General features: G+C 40.9%; 1 protein-coding gene across 1 annotated transcript in view; it reads right to left on the bottom strand.

The window, feature by feature from the left end:
• LOC137300497 (pappalysin-1-like) overlaps positions 1-22,293 on the bottom strand; it is a 249,366-nt gene that overhangs the window by 173,790 nt on the left and 53,283 nt on the right. Inside the window, exons 4-7 of the mRNA XM_067969581.1 lie at positions 20,753-21,046; positions 19,543-19,735; positions 18,259-18,380; positions 13,545-14,043 (exon numbers count right to left, since the gene is read on the bottom strand). Of these exons, the coding sequence (XP_067825682.1) occupies positions 13,545-14,043; positions 18,259-18,380; positions 19,543-19,735; positions 20,753-21,046 (1,108 nt within the window). The remainder of the gene's footprint in view (positions 1-13,544; positions 14,044-18,258; positions 18,381-19,542; positions 19,736-20,752; positions 21,047-22,293) is intronic.

Consider the following 22,293-nt stretch of genomic DNA (forward strand, 5'->3'; position numbering starts at 1 on the left):
TAGCACATTAACGATTGAGCCATAGTTCATTGATATGAGCTCTTTGTCAATGACTGTATTGTTTATTACAGTTAAACGATGCTTTACAATAGCTATCTATTTCAAAGCTGCATTGTTTCCATTGTAAGAATTTCTCATTAGTTGTAACTGAACACAGGTTGCTTATTGAAAAAAATTATTTTCCTATTCACAAGGTATTGATATGCTGTAATGAATAATGAATACCTGGAAGGGGGTTATGAGTCATATTATAAGTGAAGTACTCAGATGACATTACAAACCATGACAATGAAGCTTGAACAGTTCTTGATCTCCCACCCACCTCTCCTGAAGGCAGTGATTCATGCTGGGATACAGTTCCACAGGTGCCAGTAGCTGCCTAAACTTCACCCCCATAGCCATTCTTTATATAGGAGCCCAGACAGTGAGTGTTGGAAGGCAATGTGCTCATTGAGTGCATCAGAGCTGAGTCAGATCCTGACATCTGCAAACATGCACTTTCCAGCAGCAGGGATCCTGATACAGTTTTCCCTCCCTAGCTCTATGACATTAAGGCCAATTGTAACACCCTGCCACTCCCTGACTAATATAAACTAGCTCAGTACAGACTAGAAATTGAAACCTCTATCTCCCTTTAAAATGCTCCTTAAAACCCATCTCCAAACTCTCCATCCCCTTTGTCTGGAGCTAACCATAGGTCCCAGAGAGTGAAAGGATGGTGTCGGACCCACTGCCTCACCCAGTCCCCCATCAGAGAGAGGAGACTTTTAATACTCTGTCTGGGGCTGGAACTAACCCCAGGTCCCAGAGGGTGAAAGGTCAATGTCTGACCCACTACCCCACCAAGTCTCCTATCAGAGAGAGGAGACTTTCATCCCTTCATGACCAAGATTTAATCACCCCTCCTAATAGCTCCTTCTTTGTCTCAGTGTCTTTTTTTTTGATTACGCTCTGTGAAGCAGCTTGGGGCATTTTTCTATATTAAAAGTGCTCGATAAATGCAAATTGTTGTTGTTGTTGAACCTAAGACTCTTCTGGTCTGTATGGCTCAATTGCACACGAGTTCAGTAGTGTAGTCATTATGGTATGGGATTACCAACCCAGAGGCTAGACACCATCCAGGACAGAGCAGTCTGCTTAATTGACAACACTGCCACTGGACTCAATATCCACTCCCTCCATCATGAAGCACTGTTGCTTCATGCCTGTATTATCTACAGGATGCACTGCAGCAACTCCCCAAAGTTACTTCAACAGCACCACCCAGCCCCATGACCTCGACCACCAAGAAGGACAAGGGCAGCAAGATCATTGGAACACGATCATTTTGAAGTTCCCCTCCAAGTCAGACACCATTTGATTTGGACATATACTACCCGCCCATGATTGTTGCTGATCAAAATCCTGCAATTCCCTACCTAGCACCATCTTGGGACCACCATCACCTTCTCAGGGCAACTGGGGACGGGAAATAAATGGGGCTTTGCCAGTGTCCCCCCCATCCTGAGAACAGATTTCGAAAAAGCTTAGCGACTGCTCTCAGGAAGCTTCTGTTAGGTTTTGTTTAAAAATCTATGTTTATGGGTTGTTTTCTCCACTCATTTTGCTACATATCCTTGATGCATAGTTAAAAACAACATTCATTCTGCATGATCTCAGCAACAGACAATTCATCCCTGATTTTGCCGGACGTTTCCATACTCTTCAGTTTTACTTTAATCTAATAGATGCAAGGAGACATTTCCTGCATAAAATAAAATTTGCCTGAAATTCACAAGTGACCTGCGACTTATTTCAGGTCAAATGTAAAAAGTATTGCAAAGCTGGAGGGGACCGGAAAGTTTCTGAAATTCTCCTATGGGGTAAATAATAATTGAGTCAAATCTCCATCATTAAAATTCCTACATTTTGATCATCCAGTAACGAAAAAAGGTTTGTGAAGTTTTACAGGAAATTTGATAGTGGTTATGAAGCGGGGAAAAAAAATCAAAAACGTCTTCCTTCAGGACAGAGGTTGTAAGTATTTTGTATCTGCAGTCAGTGCTTTTCCCTCGCAATAAGGTGACACATCAAAGAATGTGCCTTTTATTAGTTCTGACCTTTGTTTCACCTCTCAGTTTATATAGGTGAAAATTTACAAAGAGGCACAGCAGGCCCACGGGCCAGTAAACCGCCACAGCTTCCTAACATGACGAGCAGCACTCCAGAAAGTTACTCCCCAAAAAGTGGGCACGTCAAGTCAATCCGCAGCCCATTGTCTGTTTGGAGTCAAGATTGCTGAACTGTTTCTGGCCTAAGTGCCTGTCAGAATTACCTGGGATGGGCAAAGCTGGCATCAAGTCTGAAATGATCTCAACTGACCAATTTTGGGGGGATCAAAATTCTATTAAAAGCCATTCAAATTTCTAACTCTTACTTTATAAAGTTTGTTTCCGTTTTTTTCTCCCCTTCTCTCACGGTTCTCATGCTGCCAGCCATTTTATCAACCTCATGTAGCATATCCACAAACTTTCAGAGAGTGGGATATTTTTTAGGATTGTACATGCTGCTACTCAGATTTGCACATTGCATGCAATTCTGTAACACGACCCATCATTGTAGCAAAATTCCCAGGATATGTCACAATTTCTAGTTTCTTTTATTTTCAGTAAAGTTCTTCCACTTAATGTTTCTTCCCCTTCTGCATCTAATACAATGATTTTCCAACTGGAAAACGATCTGGTACAGTTCTCTTGCCTCCTTTCTGCTTAAATACAGCACATTTTTTCCAGAGTTCAAATCTTCCACCCCAATTTGCAGTAAACTCTATCCCATCCTTTTTCTCTCCGACCACCACTGGAAGCCAGTCATTCTGTTTTTTCTGCATCACATTTCAGGACTGGGGGTAGTACAGATTTCACTATTTTTCACTTTTATTTGACAACCTCCTTATTGTATTGAGGACTTCCTATTGCTTATATCGCTAACCTCAATTTGGATAACAATCATAGACTCCTACTTAGCCTTCTTCAATGTACAATCAACCCATTCCATAATGTAATTCATTTTAGCCCTGCTATTTTTTGAAAACCTACAATTAAACATATCCCTGAATTGAACACTTCTTTATCCAGATATCTAATAAAGAGGCTGCCCCACAACATAACTTGTGCATTCTGTTTATCAGTTTGATTCTGACATGTTGCATTTTGCAACGCATTGTTTTTATGTATGGAATATAGTCTGACCTCCAATTTTGCTATGCTCTTCATCATTCTGAAGTAGATCTGTGGATCTCTCATGATGCAGACGTAGACTAGGCCAGGGCTATCAAACATCAGTTAACATGAAGTGTGTTTGGCTAAAAGTAGTGGGTATGACGTTAATGTGTGAAGGAAAAGAAAATGCCATAAAAGCTCACACATTATTGAAGACAGTTCCATATATTTTATTTTTTCAGATGCTTCCCCCTCCAACTGATTACCCATTTCCTCTCCATCCACCAGCTAGATTTATTCATTGGCTGTAGGTACAACTTTGCTTTACATACTTATTTGGATGTTGCCCTCAAAAGGCCCTGCAGCATGGTATCAAGGAAGACATCCTGTCTTGTACTTCAACTTAAGTTGATGAACATGCCACAAGAAATTATACAGACGGAGATGGTGAGCCAGAGATGGTTACCTAATGATTCTGAATCCTTTCTAAAGGGTCACTGTGAACAGTTCTCACAATAAAATAGTGTTTTGTCATTCCTCTACAGCCAGAGGTTATTCCTCATACATTCTTCTAGAAAGCCAATTGAAGTGATGATCAAAGCAACATGGAGGCTCCAAGTGAAGTTAGGGAGAGGGGACAAGAGAGGAAAGGATAATCTGATCATTGTCGTCACTCTTGTTCCACTTGTTGTGGTTTTGTATCGGTCACCTTGTGGAATAGCCCCAGTAGCGTGCTCACTGTTATTTATAAAACAGAATGCAAAACTAAGCCAAATCAAGTTCAATTTTTATAGAGGATAATTTTCATAAATCCCAAATACGCTGTTAAATTTTTTACAATCCAGTTCTTTGTGCACTTCCAATATGAAAATATTAACATCAACTTTCGTTAAATAAATGCCCCACAAAAAAAATCAATAAAAAAATAAATTCCTGAGACACCAGTCACAGAAGGAAAAGCAATAAATTTCTAGAACAGAGATAGGTAGGAAAGGAAGTGGCAGTAGCACTTCATATCAAGGAATATTTTGATGTGTAATGAAAGGGCAATTTTGAAATGTCATGAGTGGGGATAGCAAAATTAAATTTGATAATTTGATTCATTAAACGAGTTGGTTTAAAATTAAACATTCCATACAACTATCTGGTCGATTCTAATTAAGTAAGAAAAACACTGAGGAATACACTCAAAAACAAATACAATAGAATGGATAAAATGGGTTAAAGAGCAACTGAGAAGGAAAGGGAACTGTTCCTTGAGCAAGCCTCCTTATGTCATGGAGATATAAATGGAAATGGATGGCTTGGTATAGCGAAGAAAGCTAGGTTTGAGGTCCTCCCTGTAATAAGGGTGAGATCTGAGACTTCTGGCTCTCGCTGTGGCTGTAGTTCAGTAATTCCTGAGTCTGTCTCTGGTCAATAATGTAACTTGCCCTATCTTGTCCCGTATCTGGGTGAGCTTTAGATCTAACTTTATAAGCTCTTGTGGGGCACAAGACCCATGAAGAGCTGCAGATGCAGGCTGTAAGATACGATACAGTTGCCTGAAGCAATCCTGCTTTGTGGATGGATCCTCATTTGTGGCTTGAAATGTTTTGTTTCCCAATGTCCCTGGGGAGGGTAAAGACAGCCCTGACCTTTCTATTTTTTGTCAAACCTAATTGCTATTGACTGGAGTTGACCTTTCCCATCCCAAAACATTGATCTTCGTGGTTTCGGACTTCCTCAATAAAATTGCTTTTTTCTTCTGAAAAGAAACTTTGAAGAACCTTTTTCTTAAGATATTAAAAGGATTGGATAGTGTCCACAATTGAGCAGACTGTGGAAGGAATGGACTTTGATGGGCCAGATAGTCTGTTCTCTTTCTAAACTATCTTATGCTGACTTGTGATCTTTAAGCAGACTCACTCACTATTGTTTTTACTCCTTTTACTTCTTGAAAACTTACAAACATGACATATTTGTCCCAGTTTTACATATTTTCATCTGTTTCCTGACAGATATGTTGCAAGCGTTTGAGTTCCTACCTTTCCTACTAAAACTGTTGAAAATAACTGATTTATAAAATTGGAATTAGAGATACCACTATGTCATTGTAAGATAACAAAAAAAAAGTTTAAACTATTCAACAGCCTTCCAGTGTCCTAAAAAAGGCCCAGATTTTAACACTGGTGGGTTTTGGGCAAGTGGGTAGCGAGGTGAGTTGGAAACTCATCCCACTGCTTCAGAAATGAGGCCCGGGCTATTTAAAGTCCGGGGCCTCATTTAAATCCAGTCACCTGACTTCCTTCCCGGAACAGCCATCTGCCGACATCAGCTAGGTGGCAGGTTGGGCCTCAGGAGCCATCTCGCGGGGATCTCGTGTTCAGGTAGTCCACGGCAGGGGAGGCCTAAGCTTTCCTCATGGGGTCCGGAGGAGCAATCCTTCTTCTGACCCCACAAGGAAAGTTAAAAAAAAAACTTACCCATTTGGTCATCTTCTGGCCCTGGATCGTTTTTACCTGGCGGGAAAACCACAGCGGCTTCCAGCTCAGCCGTCCAGTTAAAATTACAGTCGAGTTCCGATGATGCCATCGAGATCTGACATTGTAAAGAAAGACCCTGCCAGCTTTGGGTGGGTCTCCTTGCTGCCTACTCGGCAGAGCAGGTTAAAATTCGGAATGGTGAGTTTCTGGCGGCTTTCCGGCAGGTAAGTAAACATGACAATTTTAACTGCCCACCCGTATGGTTTCCGTCAGGCAGGTAGGGTTACAATCACCCCCAAAATGTTAACAAAAGATTCCTTTGCCAAGAAATTAAACGTATCTTTAGCTTGAAATCATTCTTCCTCAGTCATTCTTGTCCTGAAACCTGATGATATTTGCACATAAATTTTGCTTCTTGGAAGAATGCCAATAGCCTGACCTACAGTATGCATGGACTTCACATTATTTCCTGTTCTACTGTAATTTAAGTTGCAAGATTGTGTAGTACATAAATTGCTGTCATGTACCTTAGAAAACCTTTCAGAAAAAAAAAAGAAAATCCCTTTTTTTAATCTTGTGTGATGAAACAAATAGGTTCAAACAGCCAAGAAATCTCAAATCACCATTAGACCAGCTCTGCTGTGTAAATATGCTGTTATTTCCTAAAGATCAGTTTAAGATTAAATCCAAGTAATCAATGACTTTGTCACAGGGTGAATCTTTTGTTGAGTAGCTCAATGCCGACACCCATCAGCTGAATGGAGCAGCCTTGCTAATGATGTCAGCCACAACAGCTACCATTGGGAAGAGCTATGACTGCCACAGACAGCAGCTTACAACGACAGCAGATTGGGATTTCATATTTCTGATTAAAACGAAAAGTGTTAAGAGCTCCACCGATGGTTCAGTGAGTTTATCTAATGAGTAGCTGAGCCAGTCAGGACAAGAAGATCCCAGGCTCGATTCCTGTGTTGCAATAGCTGGAGTTAAACAGAGCAGTGGTACAAGCTACCACAACTGGCATCAGTGACCTTGAGAGTCATTTCCACCTGCACTGCTTGGGGCAGTAAAGTGGCGGAGTTTAAACTGGACTGCCTGATTTTCAATTCCATTGGAATATCGGGTGGATTCTATAATGGGTGGACAATCCGCTCCACCCAAGCAGTGATGGAGACAATAGGGGCAATTTTAACCTAACCCGCCTGTTGGGAAACTTACAAGATCGGGTGCAACACTGGTTTTACACTCCACCTGATTTTACTCTATATTGAAGTCAGTGGAGACATCAGGCAGCGTGTAAAACTGGCATTGCACTCGAGCCCACGGGTTTCCCGCCCGGCAGGTTAGGTTAAAATTGCCCCCAGGACTTCCCTTGAGTTAGGGAGTGGGGAACCCGTCCCAAATACCTGTTCAACTTTCTCCGTTGGAGGTGGTGTACACGTGGCCATTGGGTGGGGATAGGATCGTGCTTGGCTCTGGTATCCTCTGTCATCGAATAGCTTGCCAACACCCACTGTCAAGGTGGACTGGTGAATAATGCACATTTGCGCACCCATATAACATCAAGGAGCGAATGCCTTCAGGCTAGGAGAGGAGAAAATTGGCACTGGCAAATAAAAGTGTTTCATGTTTTGTAATAAATAAAGGGTGGGATTGATTATTCTGGCAATCGTCTCACCTTGGGGCTTGATGGCTTCAAATAAACACCTTCATAATATTTTCAGGGCATGGCTTTCATCCATCATTGTTCTCCATATAATATAGATCGTAGTAAAAGAGAGTTACTCATTTGCACTAAGTGACAATTGTTCTGTCAATGATACTGTGACAACCCAGGTCTGGTGTCATAATTTTGTGTAAGAAAAAAGGAAAAAAGGTTTTGTCCTAGATTTAAAACCGAGCAGCAAAATTCAGTAGTCATGATAATGGTGGTAAGGGCAAAAGATGGTTGAAAATATAATCTTCTCTGTCAAAATGTGAATGAGAAAATTCAGCAGTCCAAGTCATGGCCTTGAGGGCATTGCAGAGTGAAACATAATAAAGGGGCTCAAATGATGTTTGTAAACTACTCAGATTTCTCTCATATGGTTTATGATATTGTCAAATCCCTCAAGCATGTTCATACCTCTTAATACACTCACAGTCATCTGTTACTTTCTATTAAAAAAATAATTGCTGTTTGCATAATGCAGGTGTGTTTTAAATCATCTATATCCATTTATCTATCTATATCCATCCACCTATCTTCATCCATCCACCTATCTATATCGTTCTATCTATCCACCTATCTATATCCATCCATCCGTCTACCTATCTATACCCATCCATCCATCTACCTATCTATATCCATCTATCCATCCACCGATCTATACCCTTCTATCCATCCACCTCTCTATATCCGTCTATCCATCCACCTATCTATATCCATCTATCCATCCACCTATCTATATCCATCTGTCCATCCATCTATCTATATCCATCTATCCATCTATATCTGTGGTCGGGAATTTCCTCGGAGCTGCTCCTGCTCCACTGCCAAAACGTCAATGGAAGTGTGGCAGAAACTACGGCATTTTTCACGTTGTAAACTTATTTCTTCCCCTGCGTTAATCCAAGATGTGTGAAAGCATTTAAACACCACATCACAAGAATAATAAAGTAGAGTAACAATAATACATTGTATAACAGGTTCCAAGAATAAAATGCATAATTATTTAATGGGAAAATGTAATTTTAGCCAAGTTGTATCTTCAATATCTTTCAACAGTGTGAACAGGCTAAAAGTGGGTTGAAATTGTGCAATGTGATATGAATAACTTCCTTTGTCTGCTATTTTAACTGAGGCGTTAACCTGTTTATTTTGATGTGCTCATTATTAATATTGCACAACATATTTTCAGCTCACAGCACTGAAGTGTAATTATCTATTGATTACACTCTCTAAGAATCCTGAAAAGGTTTAACCATGTAATATTAATAAGGCATTGACGGAGAGGGCAAACTTGGACATTAAGGTCTGGTGTGGCAAGGTCCAGCTGCCTTTGACTGATCTTCCTAAACCTACCTGACAGTTAATGTTTTGGGTGTGAGTGCAGCGTCAGAGCTAAAACACTCAAAATGTTAACTTGTCTTTCTCCTTCAGCCGTTGACTGACCTACTGTGGACGTCCAGCATTTTCTGTTCATATTTCAAATTTTGTGGGTGTTTTTTCTTGCCTCTTAAGCCGTTGGATAATTCTCTTACTCCCCATTCTTAGCGAGTCAGGTAAATTAACTATTGAGCTTGTGTGGGGTTTTATTAAAGTGATATAATTTTTAGGGGAAATGGGAATATTTGAAAGGGCTCAAGTCAAAACATCTTCTTCTTCTATTCAAAACAAGTTTGGAACAAGATGTCCTCCTGTTGCCGTTGGCCAATCAGAATGCGTGCAACTATGTGTTAAAGTTTTGAATGTGATGCATAAGTTTGTTAAAGTTGCTTCATTCTGATTGTTGTCTTCACCAACACTGTCATTATTCTACAGAGTACCATATATTTTACATTCTTGGCTGAATGGACTCAATCCTTGGCTAGAAAAATAAACTGAAAGGAATCGACATGGATTTTTCTTTTTCCTGCCTGTCAGCATTTGATCTCGTGTGTTCTAGATTTAGCCCTCTGGGACTCATGTACATGTTTAACATGTCTCAGCAGCTTTATAATGTCCCTTCATGTAAATGGGAATATCATCCGATTCATCGGCATTGGCCAGTGCCAATCTGCCAAGAAAGGGATCACTCAACAGTTTAGGAAATCTGGTTCTGCTCTGAACAAAAACATGCATGAATGAAAATTGAGTACAAATAAAAGTAGGAAGCCCTGTGTGGATGGTGGTGATTCACCACACTAATCTACACAATCGGAGGCTAACCCGGTGAAGTAGAATAATCGCTAAACCACTCCATATCAATGGAGTCCCTCTCTCTTTTTTTCCTTCTTTCTGTCCTTTCCCGCAAACGTTAATCTTTCATCTCCTTCCAGGAGCTGTTTTTCAGCTAGGTGTTCAGCCTATTCTGTTTTTACTTATCATGTCTATTTTCCCCCATTCTTGGTGGGTCTTTGGGCTGGGCCTCAGCCACCCCTTCCATTTCTTTCTCTTGTGGTTCTGAGGACCCTCCTGGCCTCGAATTGAATGCTCCTTACTGGAATGGCCAGTGCCTATTTCTCCAGGCTTGATGAGCTTGCATGGTAATTAAATTGATCCTGCCTGTTTTAATGACCTTTACTTCTGAATTTTGCTCCATTCCGAATTTGCAATTCCCCAGGGTATTAGCCTGGTTTGAGAGGTAATTTTGACTCTTCTTGTATTCTGAACTCTCTGGGGTAGATCTTGACTTTATGCCATAGTGTAAACTGGGTAATAGCGAGCTGGCAGCCCATTCCATTGACATCAATTGAAGTAAAAATCAGGTGAGATATAAAATGGGCTGCCGACTCGCTATTACCTGTTTTACACTGTCGCACAAAGTCAAGATCTAGCCCTCTGCGTTTTTTTTATATTGTTTAAATTTTATAAAGAAAATTTAAAGAAAAAGAAGTTCGTTAGTAGTTGAAAGGGGCAATGTTAATTGGGTTTTATTAGCTGTTTTTCCCCCTTCCCTGAAAGCAGCGATTTTTACTGGAATACAATTTCATGGATGCTGTTGCCCTCCAGTATCACAGTATCATGGTATCGTAGTAGGTACAGCACAGGAGGAGGTTATTTGATCCATCGTGTCTGCGCTGGCTCTTTGAAAGATTAGTCCCATTTCCTTGCTCGTTCCCCATAGCCCTCTAATTTTTTTCCCTTCAAGTATTTATTCAATTCTCTTTTGAAAGCTATTGTTGAATCTGCTTCCACCACCCTTTCAGGCAGTGCATTTCAGATCATTACAACTCGCTGCGTAAAAAATGTTTCCTCATGTTGCCTCTGACTCTTTTGGCGATCACCTTAAATCTGTTACCGACCCTTCTGCCACTGGAAACAATTTCTCCTTATTTACTCTGTCAAAACCATTCAGGATTTTCAACACCTCTACCAAATCTCCCCTTAATCTTCTCTGTTCTAAGGAAAACAAACCCAGCTTCTCCAATCTCTCCACATAACTGAAGTCCCTCATCCCTGGTACCATTCTAGTAAATCTCTTCTGCACTCTCTCTAAGGCCTTGACATCCTTCCTGAAGTGTGGTGCCCAGAATTGAACACAATACTCCAGTTGGGGCCTAACCAGTGTTTTATAAAGGTTTAGCATAACTTCCTTGCTTTTGTACTCTATGGCTCTATTAATAAAGCCCAGGCTCCCATATGCCTTTTTAACAGCCTTCTCAACTTGTCCCTGGAGGTGCACTTACATCAAAGATTTGTGTATGTGCACCCCAGGTCTCTCTGTTCCTGCACCCCCTTTAAAATCATACCATTTAGTTTATATTGCCTCTCCTCATTCTTCCTACCAAAATGTATCACTTCATACTTCTCTGCATTAAATTTCATCTGCCGTGTGTCTGCCCATTTCACCAGTCTGTCTTTGTCCTCCAGAAATCTGTTACTATCCTTCACATTGTTTACCACATTTCCGAATTTTGTGTCATCAGCAAACTTTGAAATTACACACTTTATACCCAAATCCAGGTCGTTAATATATATCAAAAAGAGCAGTGGTCCTAATACTGTCCCCTGGGGAACACCACTGTATACATCCCTCCAGTCTGAAAAACCACCGTTCACCACTATTCTCTGTTTTCTGTCTCTTAGCCAATTTTGTATCCATGCCGCCACTGCCCCTTTAATTCCATGGGCTTTAATTTTGCTAACAAGTCTATTATGTGGTACTTTATCAAATGCCTTTTGAAAGTCCATATACACAATATCAACAGCACTACCCTCATCAACCCTCTCCATTACTTCATCAAAAAACTTAATCAAGTTAGTCAAACATGATTTTCCTTTAACAAATTTGTGCTGACTTTCATTTATTAGCCCATATTTTGCCAAGTGCCAATTAATTTTGTCCCGGATTATTGTCTCTAAAAGTTTTCCCTCCATTGACGTTAGGCTGACTGGCCTGTAATTGCTGGGTTTATCCCCCTCCCCTTTTTTGAACAGGGGTGCGACATTTGCAATCCTCCAGACCTCCGACATGATCCCCATATCGAAGGAGGATTGGAAGATTGTGGCCAGAGCCTCCGCAATTTCCACACTTACTTCACCCAGTAACCTAGGATGCATCCCATCTGGACCAGGTGACGTTCTACTTTGAGTGCTGCCAATCTCTTAAGTACTTCCTCTTTATCTATTTTTATCCTATCCAATATTGCTACTACCTCGTCCTTTACTGCTACAATGGCAGCATCCTCTTCTATAGTGAAGGTGGATGTGAAGTATTCATTAAGTACCTCAGCCATGCCCTCTGCCACCACAAGAAATCTCCTTTTTTCATTCCTAATCGGTCCCACCCTTCCTTTGATAATCCTTTTACTATTTATATGTTTATAAAAGACTTTTGGGCTCCCTTTTATGTCAGTACATATTATTGAAATGACCATTCTTCGTACGCGTGCCTTGACAGAAAGGCTATTCAAGCATGAGGTTGGCACAGTCACCCCTCCCTCCTCCCTCCCTCCCTCCCCTTCCCCTCCTCCACCTCCCTCCCACCCCCTCTACCCCCTCCCTCCCACCCCCTCCTGTTCTTCTCCCCCCTCCCTCCCCCTCCCAATCCTGCACTCACCCAACCTCTACAAACATGCAATTCCAGCAGTGGTTGCTGCATAGCAATCAGAAGCATGAAGCAGAGCCAATTTTTCCTTTCGTTAACCCAGAAGTTCTAGCCAGTTATAGCCTCCTTAGCAGTACTGATATCAGCTGACTTAGCACAGGCCTGGGATCAAACCTAGCATCTTCTTGGTCTGTATTGGGTCAACTACTCAGTGGGCAAACGTAATGAGTCGATAAAGTTTTCTCATACTAATTTGCCTTACAAATGGAAAAAATAGGGTGTTGTTCTTCGCTGAATGAAATACCTATTCAAAGGCCCATTGCTGGTATTTTGGGCCAGGTTCAGTTGCTGGAGAAGCCAGATCCAAAGGCTGTGTCACCGCACTGCTATTTTTGCTGCACATCGCAGCAGATATTATATATTTGTAATGCAGTTCCCAGTGCTTTTTTTTCAAAGTGAGGATGAAGAGAATAAATTAGTAGTTTTGTCACCAATCACATTGTCACACATTCCTCTTGTAAAGCATCTTGCAAGACTTGCCTTGATGACCCAGTGCAGTAAATAAGTATCCATCTGGGTTACATTGAGAAAACGTGAACAGTTTTTTCAAAAATCAGAGCTGTTTGGAGGCCATTTATCTGTAGGATCCTTTGGAATCTGAGCAGTTTAACAATATTGACCAGTGACCCTTTCCTTAAATTTTTTTATTGGATTAAGTTCCATTTACTGCACTAACATTTTGAAAAAAATGTGTTCCTAATTTTGGAACTCCACTAAAAGATGATCTACAACCTTGATTTCTGTCAGTTCGTACGATATGGAAAAACTATGTCACTAGTGCTGGCATCTAAAATTCTAACATGAACTAAAATACAGAAAAGATTGCACTTCGGGGATTATAAAATGTAAGCACTGTCTTATATAACTTTACGGGAAGGTAGAAACGGTTCTATCTATCCATAAATTTTTACTGTTTTTTTTCCCCTCCGTGGTCCCTCTTTCACGTTAAGAGAAACATTGTCTTTTATGTTGAGCTGGCTGACAACCCAGAATCTAAAAGCCCAAAGCGTTGACGTTTCCTTTCCAAAAAAAAATTTGAATCAATCAATTGTTCAACACGTCATATAGTCTCTCACGCAAAGCGTACTTACGTGTCTTCAAATCTTCTGCTCAGGTCTTTCACTATGAAGGCTGGTCCCTCTTTAAATGGTGGGTCTCGTATGATTTTGTACCGGATTGGCTTGCATTCTTTACAGAAAGTGTTTTGTGGTCCTGAGGTCAGCATGGCGGCGTCAATTTCCAGATGTTCGTCCAGTGTGAAGATTTGGATGCCGTAAATCTCCTCCGTCACCGAGAGTTTGACTGTAATGGGGACGTCGCAGAAGACAATTTGTGGTCCGAGTGAAATTTCCTTTCCGCTCACAGTCAGTAGTTTGATATTGTGTACGGCTCCATGAGCTGCCCATTCAGTAGATGTGAAGGTGACCCAGACTGTCAGGGAATCAGGAATAAAAGCGTGGCGGAATTCCAATTCCAAGTAGCAGCCCTGAGGCTCCGGGCATGCTGGAGGAACCGTTTTCTGATCAACACCAGCATCTGGGCTCCAAGTTCTGACGCTGTTTTCGCAAGGTTGCTCCACATCAGGGGGTCCTGCAGAGGGGAAAGTTAAAAACAAAAATGATATCCTCCAAGTAATTAATTAAAATAAACGTGTTACAGTCATTTATTCTTAGCACATAAAATGGCTGAAGGCATGTCAAATTGAGAGTTACAATTACTGTTAGGTAGACAAACATAACACTTTGCAACTAATTGGAAATTTTAATTATGCTTTGTTAACTACAAACTGCTTGACAAAGTTCACTGAGCAAATTGAGGGGGGAAAAAAATTCCTACCATTCCTATTAGTATATCAATGTACAGCGCTGTCAGAAAGATTAATGGGTGATATTTGATGCCTGTATCCTATAGAAACTATTGCTGCATGCATACGATTTCTGCACCCACTATTCACTTCAGGAAATACTTGGCTATTTCTTTTCCTTGTCTCTGATTTCTTTTTCTCTCATTTAATGTTTTTACTTGCACAATGCTTTAACTAAAGGGCAACGAGGGGCCTTGGGAAGGGGGGAAAGCATTAAAAAAAATGTGCATAGAGATCACCCCAGCAGAGAAAGACAAGTTTCATTCCAAATAAGATAGATGCCAGAGGGAAATTGTTGCATTTAATTGCTGGCAATTGCTCTTTTGAAGCTTAATAAATGCTAGCCCTGTTTCGCACGAATGGCACACATTATTTATGTCTCTGGGTTCCAATGTGTATTGTTACATAAGGGACATTATCAAAGTGCTACAAAGTATTTAGAAAGGGAGTTTTCAAATACGTGTCTCTGAGCACAAGAGCATTGCAACAGATTTCTAGAAGCACTTAAAGTCCTCACCAGACTGTCCAAGTCAGAAGGCTAATTAGGCTCCAAACTGAGCAGTCACACATCTATTAGGATTGTTATTTGTGGTGATATACATAATCCGGAGCTAGAGATTCTGGAACAAGGTTAACACTTGCTGCTTTTATTTTCTGGCTCCAGTTTTTCTAGCTGGCAATCAATCCAAAGTGGAATATTTTCTTCATATGTTTTTTTTAAGAGATCTGGGAATTAGTGCAGCGAATATCTAAAGCAACACTATCACCTCAAAAAGGATACTTTTAAGGCAGCTTGGTTCCTCAAGTTGCCTTCTCCAAATATTACACTGTTGTGACACTATTAATAACTATGGGAAGTTGCTACAATGAAGGGCTTTATCTTTCCCAATTTTCTACCTTCCTTTTCCAAAGATGCTGACTCCCACAAGGTACAGGTACAGACACCGCCACCCCCTGCTACCTCAGCGAAGTGACCACTGCTCATGTGTGAGCTTAGATAGTGAGTGTTAGCAGGCTATTCAAACATGAGAGGGTAGGTGCATTACCACCAAGACCACATGAACACACACACGCACACGCACGCATTCCAACAATGGTCACTGATTGGTGATCAGGAACAGCAACTTGGCCGATTTGTTTTCCACTCCCTCAGCTAGAGGCAATGAGCCAACTGTAGCAGTTCCTACCGCCACCCCAGACATCTCAGCACATACTGGGGATCAAACCTGGGACCTCAGTGAGCTATGCGGCTCAGGACCAGGCCAGGCACTACATTTGCAAACTGAACAACTAGAGGAGCTTGGACTTTTGTCAAATTGAAAATTAAGCTAAATGCAAAAACTTGCAGACTCGATCAGTGACAGTGAAAACACTGCGGCTACAATTTAATTTATTGTGGCTACAATTGACTATACAGTAAACAGCTATGTACTGATACAAAGTATTTTGTTGACAACACCTCTTTATGTCTGCGAATGATTGATTTTCCTTACATCATGTGGCACAGTTGCATTTTGTTCGCCTCACATAAGACCCATTTTGTTTGAATAAATCATGCAAACATGAGATACAAATTCACTTAGAGGATTTTTACACTTCTAATATTTGTGTGATAAACTCCATTGAGCATACAATATTCAACAAAAAAGGTGCAACAATTATTTCTAAATTTATTTATCGATATTTAGTTTAAATTTTCACGTGTATTTGTTTATGATAGCCACATCTATATTTGGCAGGATGTGACAAGTGGTGCTCCCTCGGGATCTGTTCTGAGGCTTCAACTTTTCACCATATTTATTAATGTCTGGAATGAAGGAATAGAGTTGTCTATCCAAGTTTGCAGATGACACTAAGATACGAGGGACAGTAAGTAGTGCAGATGAGAGCAGGAAATTGCAAAGGGACATAGACAGATTAAGTGAATTGGCAAAACTACGGCAAATAGTTTAATGTGGGCAAGTGTAAGGTCATCCACTTTGGACCCAAGAAATCGGAGTATTTTCTAAATGGTGAGAAACTGGGAACTGTAGAGGAGAAAAGAGACTTGGGAGTCCAAGTACACAATTCATTGAAAGCTGGTACAAAAAGCAATCAAAAAGGCTAATAGAATGTTGGCCTTTATCTCAAGGGTGCTGGAATACAAAGGGGAGGAAGCTGTGCTACAGTTGTATAGAGCTGTCAGACGTCATCTGGAGCACTGTGTTTCAATTTTGGGCACCGCACCTCAGGAAGGATATCTTGGCCTTGGAAGGGGTGCAGCGCAGATTCACCAGAGTGATGTCGGGGCTTAGAGGGTTAAATTATGAGGACAGGTTGCAGAAACTTGGCTTGTATTCCCTTGAGTATGGAAGATTGAGGGGTGATCTGATCACGGTGTTTAAAATGTTAAAAAAATTTGAGCGGGTAGATGTGGAGAAACTATTTCCTCTGGTGGGGGAGTCAAGAACAAGGGGACATGATCTTAAAATTAGAGTTAGGCCATTCAGAAGCGAAATCAGGAAGCACTTTTTCACACAAAGGGTAGTAGAAATTTGCAACTCTCTTCAGAAGGCTGTTGGGACAATTGGAGCTTTCAAGACTGAGACAGATAGGTTTTTGTTAGGCAAGGGTATCAAGGGATATAGAGCAAAGGCGGGTCAATAGAGTTGAGGTGCAATGGTATCCTATGTCCTATTGACATAGCAGGACCCCAATTTGCATAAATTTATGAAGCTCCTACCTCATTCACCTGTAAAACCCCACAGGTTAATGTCAGAAATGGTCGAGATCTGAGCGGGTAAGTAGCCTGCTAATATTTGACTGCCCATCTGCCTGCTTTCTACCATGCAGGTAGGATTAAAATCAAACCCATTATTTTTGCAATGTTTTCTTGTTCTTTTAATCAGTTCTTCCCCAAATCAAGGTTCTCAATCAGAAAGGGTAGCGGCCATACAAATTCCATCAGCGCAATGCTTTAGCTGAACCCTTGAAGATGCATAGCAATATAAAGTAAAGGTTACAGGTGCAGTCTGGTGCTAAGGTTTTGGTGACCCAGATAGATGGACTGTTTCTCAGGGGGGCCCTAACCTACAGGAGGCCTATACAATGCATATTTGGTTCATTCATTGCTCTTTTGAGGTGTTCTGCCCTAACCACACATTACATAGCAAGGAACGAGGGTGTGACAAAAATATTTAATGAAACAAATGAATCGGCTTAACAAGTGTGATACTAAAACAGATATTTTTAAAGAATTAAGCCAAGTATTTAAAAGAATGTCCATATTAAAGAAAATAAGGGTTGAATAGCAGAGTTGGTTCAGTCCTTTATGAGTTTGAGGCTTGTATGGGCAAGAATGGTTGTAACATCAAGTGACAAAAATTTAGGAGCTCTAAGTACACCTCTTTCTTTCACTCCACCAAATAAATAGCTAAGACACATTGCAAAGCCACAAATATCATATTGTTTAAATGTATAGGCAAGAATTCATTGCTTAATTCATTTAACATCTGTTGCAATGGGGCACTTGATGGAATAACATGTTAGTGCCATGAACATGCGAGACCATCAGTGTTAGGATGTGAGCTCTCTCCTACGATTTTAGGAAAGCTTGGTAAGATTTTGGAGGCAATAAGAGCTGAAGTACTTCCCAGAGGAAATGAAAGAGAAATAAAACAGAAAGGTAAACTGGCTCTGGCCACTCTTGCACACTTCCTAATAACTAGTTGAAGACTTACAGTTGGCCTGGCTGCTACCATGGTTGGTAGATGGTGAAATCTATTGATATGAATTGGGGATGGGGAGGTGAGGAAAGAAAATAGTTTACAAAACGGAGGGAAAGAGACTAATTAAAATATGTCAGAGAGTCAGGTTTTTCTGGCTTTAAAAACCTCAGTATAACTAAAGGTATCAACATGATTTGCATTTTCCCACCCGCCGCCCCCCCAAAAGTTACTAACCTTCTGCTTCTCTGGGGCTCCAATGTCCAGATGGGTCGCACGGTCTAGGGGAAGAAGCATTGAAGGCATACTGGACCAGCGCTCCATGCTCAGTGCAGGCGTCACATATTGATCCCACTTCTCTAGGAATCCAGAAAGAAAAACTGGAAAAAAAACCCAGCATCACCTTACAGAACATTTCACATGCAGCAGATACACTGGCTTCAGGTTAAGGTCGATGATGAGCCGCAGAGACACACTTCTGTGTGCCTGTTTGTAACAAGCCCTGGGCGGCAAGTGTTTTCATGCATATGTGGAAGGCAATCACGGTACAGTGTCAGAGATGTACACATGTGGAAGGCAATCACGCTACAGTGTCAGTAGTGTGTACATGTAGAAGGCAATCATGGTACAGTGTCAATAGTGTGAACATGTGGAAGGCAATCATGGTACAATGTTAGTAGTGTGCACATGTAGAAGGTAATCACAGTATATTGTCAGTAGTGTGCACATAGATGTGGAAAGCAATCACGGTACAGTGTCAGTCGTGTGCACATGTGGAAAATAATCACGATACAGTGTCAGTAGTGTGCACATAGATGTAAAGCAGTCATGGTACAGTGTCATAGTGTGCATATGTAGAAGGCAATCACGGTACAGTGTCAGTAGTGTGCACATGTAGAAGGCAATCACAGTACAGTGTTAGTAGTGTGCACATGTGGAAGGCAATCACGGTACAGTGTCAGTAGTGTGCACATGTAGAAGGCAATCACAGTACAGTGTCAGTAGTGTGCACATGTGGAAGGCAATCACGGTACAGTGTCAGTAGTCTGAGCATGTGGAAGGCAATCACGGTACAGTGTCAGTAGTCTGAGCATGTGGAAGGCAATCATGATACAGTGTCAGTAGTCTGAGCATGTGGAAGGCAATCATGGTACAGTGTCAGTAGTGTAAGCATGTGGAAGGCAATCACAGTACAGTGTCAGTAGTGCATTGACATGTTTACCATTATCCAACAATGGGGCACAGGAAAATCTCGGGAAACAAATTGGTGTGGAGTGTCTACACGCATTTTTAGTTTCAGGACAGATACATCAACATACGTGCAAGTGTACTGTTAACCAAAGTTGCGGGGAACTGCAAGGACGTCATTCATTTTCCTCTTTCCCGCATGTGTTATTTTCAGGCACTTTCAACATTTATTAGTGCTGAAACACTATATGAGCTCATACATCAGTGAAACTTCCCCACAGGGACAAACAAGAAAAGCATAGTGGTTAACTTAGCGTCACTGGCCATTTTCACCTCTCGTAAAACTGCCCGTTGATTGGACGAAGCCAACGGAGTATCACTGATCCTGCTGTCTGATGTATTATCTCTGGGGCGACGGGAACAGGTGGCGGCTTCCTGGGCGGCTGCCAGCTCTGGTATACCAGATCCAAGTAACAATGCATCCTGGCTACTTGATTGGGGCTAAAGGAATTTGTGCAGTCGTCATCTTTAAAAGAGACACACAGAGCATGTGAAAAAGGCATGGCAACAATATATTAATCAATATATTCCAACATCTTATGATTAAGTGACTTGTGTTATTTTCGGCCATTTTCTCTCTCCCCCTCCACCCACCAATGAATAATGGCAGACTTGATAATTGTTTGATAACTAATTTGGTAAAATTCCCCTTCCTCCCCCCAAAATATCATTGACATTGTTTTGCTTTTTTATTTTACATTAACAAAGAAATTAATCTAAGACTATGAATGTTGAATACAAGTTGCAGTTAATGTGCAATCATCAACAAACAAGAGGTATTAAAGGTAAAAACCATACATTAGTGGCTCTCCCACTAAGATACTTTTGGCTACTATGTATAATTTTACAGGAACACCGAAATGCAAATAAAATATCTAAGAAATTTGTTCCATCAAGAAAGAGGAAAATCTTGTTCTTTGGCCTTTTAGTCCTCTCTTCCCTAAAAACAATAATTTCCTGTATGGTTTTCCTTCAGGCAAACAAAGGTCTGTGTAAAATAGTTAAAAATATCATTGTCTTTTAATAATATTTGGATATTTGCTTAATGCAGCGTTTGCCATCAGTCGGGTAGCAGCCAACACAAATATGGAACTTACAAAAAGTTTAACTGCAGTCCCTATACAGGCCATAAAAACCAACAAAGTAGAGATTAGACAATCTGTTTGTTTAGCAGAAAATCAAGACTGCTTGATAAACCAAACAGGGGTTACTTAGTGACTGCTCCAACACTTTTCTTTAAGGTGGCCAAGTAAAGTAACCTCTAGGTTTCTGCTGCACTTTGTTCGTCTCATTGCAAACCAAAGACGAATGCTTCCTCCTTCCACAATGCAAGTTTCAACTGACATCTCCTAATGTGACCAGTTGAGAGTATTGTTTGTAACGTATTCCACAACAATGCAAAATAAACAGTAATTCAAGAAAACAATTCTTTACAAGAGAAATGCTCCTTTAATGCACATAGGCAATTTAATGTCCATTTTACCTGCATAGCTCATGTAATTAAAAAAAGGAGTGTTGATAAAATGACCAAAACCACAGGTATCATTTCCAGGGTCGGGATCTCTGCACTGTTTATTTTTTGGCGTTGGATTAGTATCAGCACACAAGTCACCAGTGTCCATTGATGCCTCAGTCTCTGTGCATGGGTCGGTGCAGGATTCAGTTTCAGAAATCCCCTTGAACACATGGTAGAGTCCAAGACTGTGGCCTATCTCGTGGATCATGGTGTGAGTATGACCAGTGTTTCCATAGAATGAAGGATTCAGCACTATGCCACCTATGCGCACAAACAGAATTATGTTATGTACATAAGAATGGGTGGTTGGGGTTTTATGACACAGAGACCAGTTTGGATGTGAGCAGGGAGAAGCATGAATGGTACAGGGGTAAATCTTAAAGCAAGCAGTAAGTATCCCAGGAGCTGTAGCACCTACCTCCTTTAAGCCATTGTCAACACATGCACAATGGTAAACCAGTCTGAGTTAATCACCTTTTGTTTAATATAACATTTTTGTTTTTAATCTTATCTTTCAAACTTGTATATACGCGACCCATGCTTTGAGTGGAGAGCAGATCAACCTGACTGAAAACAGAAAATCGCCACAAATAGAAACATTCATACAAACCTGCCCCCCCAACTTCTGCACAATTATGCACATTAACACACCAGTCCATTACACTAAATAAAAAGTTCACTTTCAGATTAATCTTCAATGTAAGGGGTGCATGGATTTATTTCAGGACAACTGATGCAGCACTTTACTTGATTGAGCTCTGTTTCTGCTTAGCTGTTTACAACTTCTGATTCCCATGCCTCCCCTCCCATGTCTTTCCTTTTTTTTCTATTCTTAAGACTTTCTTGCCACTGTTGCGGTGCATTTTCAGCAAGTGAGGAAATATGAGGAACTGCAGCACTTCTGAATAATTAGGCAGAGCAGATAGGAGGATATCAGTGGTTGATGAATGAGAACTAATAGCTGCTAGGTTGTCAATTGCTTACCTGAACAAAAAGTACCTGGAGACTACTGAGGTGTTTGGTGAATGCCTATTACTTTACCACATGGCAATGAATCTAGACCACATAATATGCTACCACGTTAAAACAAATTGCAATAAAGTTTGATTGAGATTTGTCCCAAGTGTCATTTTCTTAGCTAATTTCCTGTCGGTACAATAGTAAAAATTACCAGGTGTGTTTGACTAGTTCTTGCTCCTCTGATAACTTAGCCCGATGCCAAGGCAAAAATACCATAATGTCTTGTAGAGAAAGAGTTGTGGGACTGAGATTATCCGTTTAGGTTTTCTGTTTTTTTTTTAAGATTCTTCCATTTACTTTTATTGAGTGAATGTTACTATGTGGAATTTTCCAAGCAGAGAGTGAGATTGTTACATTGTATCACATGCCTGAACATTAGGAAAAGTGCGACTGAGTGTGGGAATCATTTGGAAGGATGGTGGCCAGCAGAAGATTGAGTGAGAGAGAGAGAGAGAGAGAGTGATGGTGGGACTGCTGAGGCAGAACTA

This window comes from Heptranchias perlo, chromosome 31, assembly GCF_035084215.1.
Source record: "Heptranchias perlo isolate sHepPer1 chromosome 31, sHepPer1.hap1, whole genome shotgun sequence".
NCBI lineage: Eukaryota > Metazoa > Chordata > Chondrichthyes > Hexanchiformes > Hexanchidae > Heptranchias > Heptranchias perlo.